The following is a 13,286-nucleotide window of genomic DNA, read 5'->3' on the forward strand; positions in this document are numbered from 1 at the left end:
TAAGAAGTTATTTTGGTAACTAAACATCACCGCATTGTTTGTATGTTTAGAAAATTGGCATGGCATGAAAATGGGGGTAAAATACGAATTTGACGATACAATTTAAAAAAATGAAAGAAATGGATATAGAAAGATTTAATAATTTGAAGATGAATAAAAAATGAAGCATGAGAGGTTCCTTGTTGTTTGAAAAGTGTTAGGTGGAAAGTAGAGAAGATATTGTGGCGTGCACACGCGTACTGCAGTGCCGAAAATTTTGCTGATGGGAAGGGTCCCATTTACAGCCTGGGATGTCAAATTCAAATTCACCAACTTCCCTTACCAATGCATCTCATTTACTCTTCTCACTCCCCCACCACACACATTTTATCTTCCTATTATTCCCAAGGACACCCTACTACTACACTTTTTTTTTTCTAGCCCCTCAACTACTCCTTATTATTCTTCTATCATCTCTTAACAATTATCATCACCATGATTCAAATAACATAACCACGCCCCTTTTTTATACCTACAAAACACTACTACAAAGAAACATGACAAAAAGCCCATTTTCTTAGATCGCATTTATGGCATAACATTAACAGTGAAGAAATTTAATGACCGTGAAAGATTAAAAAAGAATAGTAAGAAGAGGGATGATGAGAAAGAAAAAGTGAGGTCAACTATAACGAATATCTTTGTCTTTACCTGGAATAGTGTCTCTCAGCGTCCCGTGGGTGTGTATTGGGGTATTTAATTATTATGAGGATAAACGAAGTCCAAAGTCCAAAGGTCTCGTTATTCTCAACACCACCTTTTTGGTTCCTTCTTTGTTCCCCTACCTACAATCCTACCTCTACCTCTACCACTATAGCCCTTAGACTAACAGGCCATTGTCCTACAACTATTACTACGACGTGATGTGAGTGATGTTAGTATTTCCCATTCGTCAAATCACAATTCCACTATCTATCTCTTTTCCCTCCAAATCTTCTCTTTTCGTAACCATTACGTGGCATTAACCCCTCATCCCCACGTCACCATCCTAACACTAACCCTCGCAACTCAACATCTAAAAATGGGCCCACTTCTCGGAGACGTGGCTCACCCCCGCTGGCCCGTTAGGCCCAAGCACGCCACTTCCATTTTTCCCACATTTCTACTGTGTCCTTTTTCAAGCCCAAGGCCCCCAGAATTACACCAGACATTATAACTCACAAGCAGCATTTTCAGCGGCACAACTGAATTATTTCGGTCTCCGCAGTTCCTCTGACCCATGCAGTACTTTCCAATGCAGATCCAACCAATTATTATTACTAAACAATATCATTCAATAATACATTCGGACTTCAAAATTCTGTGGCAATCATAAATTCAAGATTTAAATAAACAGTTCATGGATAGAATTACCTTTAGAGCAACAAAATCTTGACCTTCTGTCTTTATACGATCAAGATATAAATATATAAAATAGGACCATCATAAATATAACAAAAAGACCACAAAGTAATTAACCTCTTTCTCCCTCACAAAAGATACCCAGGAAAAGGACACATTTATATATTATATTGTGCCTGTAATTAATTATAATAATATATGAATATTTGAATTAAATATTTTTATGCCGGGAATGAGGTTCCATCCGGTCTTATCTACCGCTACTGTGCATCTGGAGCAGAGGAGCGAAGCCGTTTATTTGGCGGCTCGGCTTGTTGTTCATCTGTTGAACCGAAGAAAATCCTCTCGGAAGGTGTGTCACAGCTGCCACAGGTGGCAGCGTCAAGCACGCCGACGGGACTGGACGGCGGCGGCTCGGCTACTCTCTCTTTGATGGTGGAACTAGATGCGTAACACGTGTCCACCACGTACTCCTCCATTAGTTGGTGACAGCATCTCACCATTTCCTGTCCCCGAAGAACAAAGATTCATTGCTTAAATAATAATAATAAACAAACAAACAACCCCCAAACAGCAAAAAACAACTTATCATCACCAAACACTGTAACACAGACACACCTTTCAACGCTCCTTTAACCTTCCAATTATTCTAATTCTAATAATAATTAAAACAAATACAAATTAAATTACTTCAACTGCACTTCACTGAACATAGAATTTTATATTTCAAAAGGAATAAAAATTAAGTTTAATGCAGCATTACATGGTTTACTCTATCATGAAAAATCAGCGGCCATTGGCCGTTGGCGGAAGCAATGTCACGTCCAGCCGAGCACAGCACGGCGGCGGCTGCTACTGTGGAGGGCGCAAATTCCAAGAAGTTAATCACTGCACAACAAAAACATCGATGTGAGATGAACACATTTCTGAAAACGACGACGTGCCGTTTGGAGTACCAGAAGGTTACCACGGGTGGTGCTAAGGATGAGATTGGAGGCGTGGGAGAAACAGTGAGTGGTGGAGTCGGAAGAAGAGGAGGAAGGGAGCTTGGTGATGAAATAGCTGAGATAATCGTAGGGTGTGACGGAGCGAAGTCTCCATTTGAGATTGGACATGACCCAAAGCTCCATTCTCTGGATGGTTTTGGGAGCAAACACGAATTTGGGTTCAAACAGTTGCAGGTCCAGTAAGAACGGGACATGAGACTCTTCCATTTTCGCTGCCAGAGACAGGCATGCCACTGATAGCAGCTGAAACGGCCACCCACTCGATTGCTGCCACAAATTGAAAGTAAATTAAAATAAAAAATTATAAAATAATAAAAAATAACAATGTCTAACTTTACGCCTAAAAAGCATGACATTTTCGGGAGAAAAAGTGAGAGAAGAAAAGTGCATTACGGGAATAGAACATAGAGAGAGGAAACGGTCCAAATAGTTGACGGAGAGAAACGCCGTCACTGGAGAAAACTGGTAGAATGCGTGGACCTGCATTGCCAGAAACAAATCACTCGTTCATGCATCTAAGCCAAAGTGCTTCTGCGTGCGTGCTCGAGTCAGAGTAAATGCGTTGCGTACGTACCTTTAAGATCCAGTTGACAGCGTCGAGGCGTGCGGTGAAGTCGATGGAGCGGTCACGACAGCGGCGGAGGTAGTCCTTCTCCGGCATGTGGTTGACTTCGGCGTCGAGGAGGCCGCAGATGGGCGCGTCATCTGCATCTGGGAAGGGAGGGGTTGGCGGGGGGTGGTGATCGGAGGTGACCTCGCTGGCGTGCTCGCGGCAGAGGAAGTTAGCGGCGGCGGAGGGAGAGTCCGGTGAGTGAGACATTGCGGCGTTGGGTGAGGAGGCAATGGTGTTGGGTCATGGCTGGGTTTTTATGGATTTGTGTTTGACATGTTGAAGTTGTTGGGTTTCTCTTTCTTTGTGTCTGAAGTTTTCTTTTTTGTCTGTTTGTTTGGTTGCGCCTCTCTCTCTTTTTGGTCTGTGCGTGTGAAGTTGCAGAGAGAGTGCTAAACAGTTTCTTATGTGTTTGTGGTTTTATTTTTTTTTGTATTGCAGAAACGAGGAGTTGTCAAGCATAGACAAGACAGAGGAGAGAGAGTGTTAATGGGTTAATGGCAGGGACATATGCGGTGGGGGTGGTGATTTATGTGTCGCTACTCACTGTTTATTCATCCCCAGCATTACTTTTTCACAACTCTTTTATTTATCATCACTCTTACTAATCAAGATAATAACCCTCATCTTCATAATACACACAGAGATAATAATTCGGTCAGTCCAACTCGTAAACTCGTGTAGATCTATTCTGTATTTGATCAAATGTGGATCAAAACATCTTGCTCGTTCTGCATAGATTATGGTTTGTGGTCCGATTTTTATTTTTTAATATTGTATGATTTAATATTTAATAAATAAAGAAACTTTAACAAATTTAAAAAATAAAACAAAAGTTTTGGAGAGTTGAATGATAAACTAATAATTTATTATTTTGTTGTATATATAATCGTATTGATGTATTTTTTTCAAATTTTAATATATTCAAAAATATATATTTTTTAATTTATACAATAATTTGGAATGTTTACATAAGTTCAGAAAAAAATAATTAATATATACAAGAAAATCAACAACATACAAGTGCAAATTTTTTTTTTCTTTTTCATGGGCCACCGGCCAGCCTGTCTCATCCTGCCTCTGACTCGTACAGACTACTAATTATACGGACCAGACTTTTGTAGACCAACAAATTCAATATCTTGTTCTGCATGATTTTTTTTAATGGATCTGCGGCCCCGTTTACCGGACCAAGTTCACATTCTGGCTCCTCTTTTACTCTCTATTTAACATGATGTTTAATCGATTGTCATTATTAATAATTTATTAAACAACATACTATAATTAAGAAGATTTTTTCACCTCTTCTATACCACATTTGTTTATAAACATTTATACATTTGATCCAAAAAGTCTCCATTATCTTTCATCTTCTTTGTGAATAAGTTTAGGAGTGTCTGTTTGGCTTACCAGCATTTTTCACAGAAAACAAAAGGAGCATAACTCTAAACTGTAGCAGTCTTGCTTACTCGTACAATGCATGGAGAAACGGAATGGGTATAAAGATGATTTAAACATTGGAATGCTAAACCAAACAAGTGATGAGATTCACAATAATTACTTAATTTTCGTTTGTTACGCCACATGATGGGCTGGTATATCGAGGAGAAGAGAGCGTAAAAATTATGTAACCGTCTCTCGATTAGCCAACTTGAGGGAGGAGATCACATAAATCCTACGATGCAAATTTTAAGTTTCATTTACATATCAACCACGACCCAAATAACCGTTCTTTTCTAATGGATAAAACATTCCTATTATATCATATTTTAGTACTTATTTGGATTATATATGTTATTATTACACAGGGACGATAATGCGGTTGATTACTTTGTTTTAGTCTCAGACTTAATTTTTGTACTTTGTCTTGCATAATATTTGGTAATCACATATGTAATTTTTTTTCTTGTGGCAAAATACTATAATGCAAAGATTTAATAACTTCATATTTATTCAGTTAAATTAATGTAAATCATAAATTCTATAAATTTATTCTTTTAAATAAGTAATGTTTGGAATTTTATAGTTTTTAATTTTTAAGTACAAAACAGTTGAAAATAAAAATAGTTTTGAATTGAATAGAAATAAGGAAAAAAAAAAGAATGAATGAGTTACTTTTTAATAGTTTTACGTGAGAGTTATTTTTGTATAGATCGAAAAAAAAATATGAATGAACAATTTGATTAGAAGAAACACAGTATGTTTATGTTGGTATTATTGTATTGTAAGAATCGTGGTTCAATCCATTGTTACATGTAGATTACAAGTTATTAGGATTGAGTGTAAGTGAGTTAGTAGACCAAAATATTTAACCTACATCACACTTTTTTTTGGAAGTCTGCATACCAGCTCGGATGACTCATCTTACATTATCATCCCTAATGTTATACATGTATAATAACATATTACTTCTTTTATTGTTTATCTAGTTAAATAAATGCTATTTTTTTCACAATAAATTCAGTTTAGAAAAAAAAAATCTACAAATAAATTTTTTAAATTAAATATATTGTTATACATCACTATATAATGATCTTATTGCAATTAAACATTAATTTAACGCAAATAATTAATTAATCACATAGAAGGCGTCACATGAAAGTAGTTAAAAAATCGTCTATAATTTTAAGAAAAAAGGTATGTATAAAATATGACTAAACTGGAGAATTAAAAGAAAGTAATAAAAGGTTACCATCTTCAAATATTGGGACACTCTTTGGACATGTATTTTAAACATGTGTGCGATGATGATTGTGAGTTTGTTTTAGATTCAAGTGAATTGTGATGATTATGTTTAAGTTGAGGAGTAAGAATATAACTTTTAATGGTGCTTAAAGTAGCTCCTGGAGTTTTATGTGGGCACTAGTGAAAAATAGAAGTGAACTTAGCAAACTTATGGGTGCAACTAGAGATTTTAAACTGTATTTCTATTTCGATAAAAACAACTTTTGTTATTCACTTCTCATTTCTCGTCCTCTTCAAGATGGAAAGAAAAAAATAATCTAAATCTTTCTTTTCCTTTCTGCTGAGAAAAGAAAAAAAATCAACATCCATCTCGAAACTTTTACTTTAGGTTAGCTTTTCTTCTTCTCCTTCTCTAATTTTCATATTTATTCTCAGTAAAATCATGTATCACTTAGAATTTGGGAAAAAGAAGGGGTTTTCAGATAGAACTCCATTTCAAGATGTTTAACGATTAAGATTTCAAACTTTGAAGTGATTAAGGAGTTCATAGAATGTTCTTGGGTCCTCCTTTTCGATTTCTTGTTCCTTAGATTACAAAGAGAGCCAATGTAAGGGGAGTTAGCATTACTTTTGTTTGTATGCTATTATTTGAATCAAATTGGTATGAATTTGTTGAGTTATAGTATATGTGATGCTTAGGTTGCTAGTCAACTAAAATTATAATCGAATCATGACGTTCTTTTTGTAACATTGAATGTATTTGATCTATTTTTTTTTAATGCTGATTTGATCATGCAATAGTGTAAGTGTAGGACAATTTAAGAATAAAAGGAAAAAATGTTTTTTTCTTAATATTTTTTCGTCTTTGCAAACGTTATCAATATTCCTATGTCAACTCTACTGACATAATGTTATCTAGATTAGCTATCATATTTGAGGTATATTTTGAAACTCGGTATATCAATTACAAATTTATCTTTAAAAGATTTAATGAGTTAAGAAAGAAAAATGTCTATGAATAGTCATTTACCATGACTCTTGAGTAATATAGGATTTTTTGTAGTGTAATAAAATATAGAATTTTTTAGTATTTCAATAATTTATATAAGTATTATTTTATTTTTAAATATTATAGTTTCTTGGTGAAAAAATATACTAGAGGAGATTGTATTTTTATTTTTGAAAATTTCCGGTTAAAAACTCACGTATAAAACTCATGTAATTTAATAAAACAAGTTGTAAAACACTTAACGAAACACAATGTTTATATATCGGTTAATCCCTGCTGTTTAAACGATGTTAAATTTTTACAAACCTACAAAATTGCACTAACATAGTTAAAATGCAATAATATCGTTGTTAAAGTTATTGTTGGTTTTTCCAAATATTCTTTCAATTGATTCTTCAAACAACATACTTATAACTTACCATACTTCAAGATTTGATAGAAATATAGACTATTAATCCATTTTATATAAACAATCATGAAGTTTGGCTTCAACATTTTCTTAACAAATATTGCACCGAAAGAGTTAACGGAGTTTTTTTTTTTTTCATCTCAATAGCTTATGGATAGTTTGTAAATATGTTTATGAATTTTGTAAGTAATATTGATTATCTCGTGACAGAAGTTAACTGAACTGGATTACAATCGAATCTCTATCCCAATAATACGAAGACTTATTCTCTTATAGATATCCTATGAAAGAAATAATTATTAAAAAAAAATGTTTGAGGTTCCTTATAGAATCTATATTTAAATTGTTTAAAGAAATGTTTGAGGTTCTTGTAAAATCTAGTATTTAAATTGTGTTGAACTAACAAAAATTATTACGGAAAATAACATAAAATAGTACAAAAAAAACTAATTAGAAATAAATATAAATATAATTTTAAAATAAAATAATAATATCATTATTGTTGAGATATTATATATAATGTAGAAGTTTTCAGTGTATGATGTTACTTATGATTATGTTTATGTATATCATCCAATCTAATGAATCAAGCCTTATGTTAAAGTCAAAGGGAATCACTGGCCTCGCATGACACGTGAGCATTCATGTCTTTTACAAAGTCGTTTACGCAACTGCATCAGGTGTTGCATACACCAAAAATTGAGCTCACTTAATTGAAATTACATGTTGAAAAATATATACTATCAAATATGTTGTTCAAAGCGAAATCAAAGATTTCAGACAACCTTTGCCCCTTTGTAAGCGTGAGTTGCACAATGTTGTGTAATAAATATGTGTACTGAAAATTTAAATGAAAACAGTAATATATGATATGTTGAGTCTGTTTTGTTTTCCTTCTTTACCTAAAGAGAAAAAACAACCTTTTGAGGAGGAGAATTTATTTTGAGCTAGAAATATCTATATTTCTACACCGAACTAATTTTTTCATTAACTATGTATCAAACCTTTTTCACACTAACAATTGGTTGAAACAAAATTATTGTTGTTTTTCATGTGACTACATGACAACACGGAAGCTGATTCCCGTAGGACAAGGGCTGCCATATGGACCCACTTAGTCTTAGCCATGCCTAGGTGAGCCTATAAGAAAGCTATAAATTTCATGTTCAATTCCACAACACAGATTTCAAAACTTCAATTTGCACGTTCCCTTTTGGTCCTTTGATTTCATACATCATTATCGTCTCTCATGTGTTTTCCACTTTGAGCTTGGACTCAATTTCAAGCTTCAATCCTAAAAGACACTACATTCACACCGTTCAAGTACATAGACGTGTAAGACAAAAACTTAGCATGCATGCAAGTTTATATTAACATAAACTGCAACCAACTCTTTTGTTCTAAATCTTTCTTATTCACACTACTTCAATTTGAGATACGATGATATATGTTGTACTATATATATACATAGAAAGATTGTCCCGAGAATTATAGATTTCCTCTTGTTCATTTTGAGGTGGAAGTGCACTCAAATTGAGGGGAAAAATTTGCTCAGGTTGAAAGGAAGTGAATAGAAATCTTCACTTCTAATATCCTGGTTGAAGCTCCTGAATTTTTCCCACCAATGTCTCCCACTGTCTCGCCGAGTTGACGTGTCTCCACCACGCAGAGTTAAATCCAAGAAGTAAGCAACTGTTATTGCCACAGTTGCTGGGGATGAGAGAAGCACTTGCACTGTGTTGTTGAACTGCAAAAGGAGAGTTACAGTGAACCATAAGAACCAAAGGTGGCTATAATTAAACAAAAATCAACAGAATCAAGGTATTATGTACAAACCCCAGTGGAGGCTGTATGGAGACGACCATGTTTGGGTAGCAACAGATACTCGTTGAAATACTGAGGAACAGATAAACCGATGCAGAGCGAAAGTCCAAGGATGAACATTGACCTATAACTGTTAAGATTGCAGAATTGAAGAAATCCAAGCCCAGCGGATACTGCTTGTCATCGAAGAAACATTACAATCAAATATAGAAGTAACTCAGGAACAAAACATAAAATTAGTATGTTCCAATGGAAAAACATTTTACATCAGTTTCATGGCAGTCAGTAGTCAGACACTTATTTGCTTTTGGTTAACTTGTTAGTTGTCCTAAAGTGCAAATACACGCACATTAAGATTGTAGAATTATTTTCCCTGATTGACTTTGCATTCTCTTCAATGTATCATCCGACCATATAACACAAATCACACACGTACCTACGAAGGCAAAGAGAATGCAGTAAATAGCTGCTACAACAGGCAAAGGCACTGATGCAAGAAATGCTCCAAATTTTCCTGACACAAAAGCACAATCCCGAATGGTTAAGTAGAAGAAATTAGGTGGAAAAAATAACATGAAAAGCTTGGTAAGTTTGATTTTTTTGATCACTTAGACCATGCTTGAATTGATGAAAAGGGATGAAACAGAGAATAGTGGAATGAAATGATATTATTTGCCGGTGCTTTTTTTATTGTTTGAAATGAAATGTAATGAAATATATCCAAATAAAACTTTAGTAAGGAACGATTTGTCCAATGCAAATATAAAATATGACACATTTGGTTTCACCAATAGAGAGTTTAGAATTTGGAATAAGTCGGTGTAACACCTAATATAGAGAAGAAAAGCATGAATCCGGCTGATATTTGAATGACTCTGCGACTTCCTATTCGTGTTAAACCCAAGAGTCCTGCATTTGCACTTAATGCAGGAAATAAAAAGGCAAGACAATTAGATAATGTCTTTTGAGATAGTAAAAGAATTTTTTTCCAAAATTCACATGTTTAACATAAAACAAATGGGCTGTCATAGTAAATCAGGTGTTCCTGATAACCTCTAAGATTTTCTTAGAGGATAACATGTTAATCTCCTCTTTAAACAGATTCAATTAACATTGACTCATTGAGTGATAAAATATTGGAAACTCGTTTTATGCTTAGAACCAGGAAAACTCAGATAGTTAGCCTAAGAATAGTAGTTAGTTAGATGATTTTTAAAGGTAAGCAAGATGTACACTGATGCAGTGGATCCAGTTCCAGTGCCAAAAATTCCATCCAAGAGAGTACCTAGGCCCTGAAATCATTGAACTTCGATGAATAAGTCTAATATTTTAGAAGTAAATGGACGTAGAAATGTAATGTCAAAGAATCAGCCATTACCAGCCAACCAACACCACGACCAAGCACAGATGGTGGAATAGGGGTTGCTTTACCTAATCTTGATGCCGCAATGAATGTCCCTGTTGACTGTCCTCAAAATAATGAAAAGGGAAAAACTTATATCAAATACATCCAAATAAAAAAGAACTTCAATAATACCCCTTAAAATTAAGAGTAGTCAAATTACAAGATAATGTCAAAAACACTGGGGCAAGTTCCCGAAAATTTCGCAAGTTCACCAAGTCGTACTGATATAGGTACACAATGTCATGTGCAAAATATTGCTAGCATTAGACTTTGCGATTGTGATTGTTTTATTTCAATAATATAAAAACCATCCTCACAAGTATTTTTACATTAAAAAAAAAAAAAAAACGAACCTCTATAGTTGCAACAAGAGAAGCAGAAACCATAGAAAAAATATCAGCAACATTGAAAGAAGGGCGTCCCCATCGAAATGGATGTGGAACTCTTATCCTGCACAAATGGAATGATGTCTAATTGAAGAACAGAGCTTTAGATAACCATTAGAAAAATGACCAGGCATTCGTGTGTTTGTAATTTTGTAAGAGGTGCTAAGAACACATGCAGCTCCAAGTACAAAATTGAAAAAACTAGTTTAATATTTTAAAGCCTTTGATGTTACCATTATCATCTATCACGTCACAAACACAAAATATGGATCTGAAAAAAACTGCACGAGTCTTAATAACACAAAACAAGCTACTTAAGACTTACCAGGGAGCAGCAGTAATTAACGCAGATGGATTTGTAAAACAAGTGATTTGAGTTTTAACCGATCTTTCTTTGAATGCACCAACTGCAAAAAGAAATTCAGCAACTGCCCATGCAATTCCAATTGAAACTATGATTGCAAATCGATTAACTCCTCTTGATTTCATCCTTCGATCAATGTACTGCAAGGCCATTAATTAGCAAAAGTACAAATATCAGTTTTGAATGTTGATTTTTTGTGGGTAATTTTATTAAAGAGTCAGCCAAATCAATTGGCGAAGCACGATCTCTCCAGTGACTTTCTCTTTTACTTAATTATTGTCCACTGCTTGTACGTTCAAGTATCCCTGACCACGGCTTTAAAATGTATTTAAAATTATACTTCAGTTGAAAAGTATAAAAAAATAAAATCGTATTTTCATGTATGATTTCTCCACCAATTTTGAAATAAAATATTGAAAGTAAAATCACATTGAATTATTATTTCTTCCTTTTGAAGTTATGTTTCAAGTCTTGACTTATTTATCTGTATTATCTTTTACAAATTTATCCATTTCGATAAACTTAAAATAAAATTATACTATTTATGAAAAAAAAAACCATCTAAGATATTTTTTAGATAGAAATACTAAAAGGTGAAGTTTATTAAAGTGCGGTTAACAAATAAGTAATTTAACCTATATTATTGCTTCGCTGATCACTATCTTGTTGCTATAGAAATATTTGAGAAAAAATAAACTAAAATGAATGTGTAAAATTATACCTGGAACACGACGAGAATGAAGAAAGCTGGCAGAGCAATTGCAGGACAATGTAGCATCTACAAGAATGAAACGACAACCAGCGATTATGTTTGTCAAACAATTAGTAATTCGCATAAGAAAAGAGCAATACTGTTGGAAATATTGATAAGAAGAGTCCAAGGCCAGTGAGAGTGACAAGAGGAACCACACTAAGCGGGCTCAGACACCTGTAACATCGGTATTAAATATTAGTGATTCTTCTATTCCAAACTATAAGGATTTAATCAAAGACGAAATTGCACCAAAGAAAATATCAAAATAGATTCTCAACGCAACTCGAAACATGTACATTACCTGGCGAAAATCCTCCAAAATCCTAAAAAGCCAACAATCACTTGAAAAAACGATGCAGCAATAAGTGCCCCCTGAATGGCTCTCATCGATTGTATAAACCTCTGAAAGATCCAGCCAAGAAAAGTTTCAAATCAGTGAGATGAGACACTTAAACACTTTTATCTCCAAAACTTCTAATAAAAAACGAAACCTAAGTAGTAATTAGATAGAGCTATAATACAACAATGCAGACACACTGATTAACCTGATGCGGATCTTCAAACACACTCATTCTCCTGGAAACAGCAATGGACACAGCAGGAACTAGGAAAGTGTAGGATGGTCCCATGACCACAGGAAGACGTGTTCCAAACCACGTTTGCAGGAGTGTGTTAATCGCCCCAACGAAGAGTAGAGTCTCTATCATTTCAGCCTTCTCCTCCTGTTTTATTTCAGAAGAAGAAGAAATTCGAGCGAAACAGAAAGATTGTCAAACAAACACATGTATCGTCATGTATAAAAGAAAACGGCATTAAGAAAACTTCAGAAGCTTTATTACATTGCCACCACCCATCAAAGGGACAAGGATGCAAGAAGCCATGGCAATTGTCCCAATCGCAACCACGCAATGCAGAAACCCAAGAAAAATCCCTTCGGCTGCAACCAAACCAAAGCGAAAGAAATGTATAACTGTGAAGTGCTAATTATTAAGTTTAGGCAGAAAATAAGGGTTGCAGTAGCATATACGCCATGAGGGAAATCTTGCAACACAGTAAGCAACACCGAGAATTTCATCCATGTCTTCTTCTTCCTTTGCTTGTGTCTCGTTTTCTTGTTTGTTATTGTTCATTCTGTCTCTGATTTGATGCCTCTTGTATCGCACTGCAGAGAATCAAGAAACACGATGAGTGCTCCAAATACCTTTTCTTTGGTTGTGAATTTATGGTTATGGCCTATGGCCTACTCTAGCATTGCGATGTGGTACTGTGAAGAGAATGCACCTTTTGCTTATATATAACAAAAGTGTCTTTACATGTTCCACATTTGTTATTTGGTTCTTGCCTTAAGATGTGCGTGTTTCAGAAGCTGAGACACACTGCATTGTAACATATTACTTCTTCATGGTATTCAACATGGGACTCAACATCCTATGAATGATGTGATTATTAACAT

At 34.5% G+C, this 13,286-nt stretch overlaps 3 protein-coding genes across 3 annotated transcripts; all 3 read right to left on the reverse strand.

The window, feature by feature from the left end:
* Nucleotides 1–1,337: 1,337 nt before the first annotated feature.
* Nucleotides 1,338–3,508, reverse strand: LOC114190811 (cyclin-D4-1-like). The gene is made up of 5 exons (XM_028079856.2): nucleotides 2,962–3,508; nucleotides 2,781–2,867; nucleotides 2,348–2,654; nucleotides 2,144–2,268; nucleotides 1,338–1,886 (listed from the first exon to the last, which is right to left on the reverse strand). Exons 1-5 carry the CDS (start codon nucleotides 3,205–3,207, stop codon nucleotides 1,641–1,643), a joined length of 1,011 nt encoding a protein of 336 aa, XP_027935657.1. The 5' UTR covers nucleotides 3,208–3,508; the 3' UTR covers nucleotides 1,338–1,640.
* Nucleotides 3,509–8,261: 4,753 nt separating this feature from the next.
* Nucleotides 8,262–11,991, reverse strand: LOC114191429 (nucleobase-ascorbate transporter 4-like). Its single transcript, XM_085676297.1, has 9 exons — nucleotides 11,801–11,991; nucleotides 11,041–11,219; nucleotides 10,683–10,779; nucleotides 10,303–10,389; nucleotides 10,158–10,216; nucleotides 9,753–9,844; nucleotides 9,361–9,438; nucleotides 8,937–9,097; nucleotides 8,262–8,847 (listed from the first exon to the last, which is right to left on the reverse strand). Exons 1-9 carry the CDS (start codon nucleotides 11,855–11,857, stop codon nucleotides 8,629–8,631), a joined length of 1,029 nt encoding a protein of 342 aa, XP_085532423.1. The 5' UTR covers nucleotides 11,858–11,991; the 3' UTR covers nucleotides 8,262–8,628.
* On the reverse strand, nucleotides 11,902–12,963 carry LOC146884896 (nucleobase-ascorbate transporter 4-like). The gene is made up of 5 exons (XM_085676066.1): nucleotides 12,861–12,963; nucleotides 12,673–12,770; nucleotides 12,379–12,555; nucleotides 12,135–12,235; nucleotides 11,902–12,007 (listed from the first exon to the last, which is right to left on the reverse strand). Exons 1-5 carry the CDS (start codon nucleotides 12,961–12,963, stop codon nucleotides 11,902–11,904), a joined length of 585 nt encoding a protein of 194 aa, XP_085532192.1.
* Nucleotides 12,964–13,286: the final 323 nt, after the last annotated feature.

Source organism: Vigna unguiculata, chromosome 7 (assembly GCF_037176805.1).
Source record: "Vigna unguiculata cultivar grain cowpea cultivar isolate G323 ecotype 2 chromosome 7, ASM3717680v1, whole genome shotgun sequence".
Classification (NCBI taxonomy): domain Eukaryota; kingdom Viridiplantae; phylum Streptophyta; class Magnoliopsida; order Fabales; family Fabaceae; genus Vigna; species Vigna unguiculata.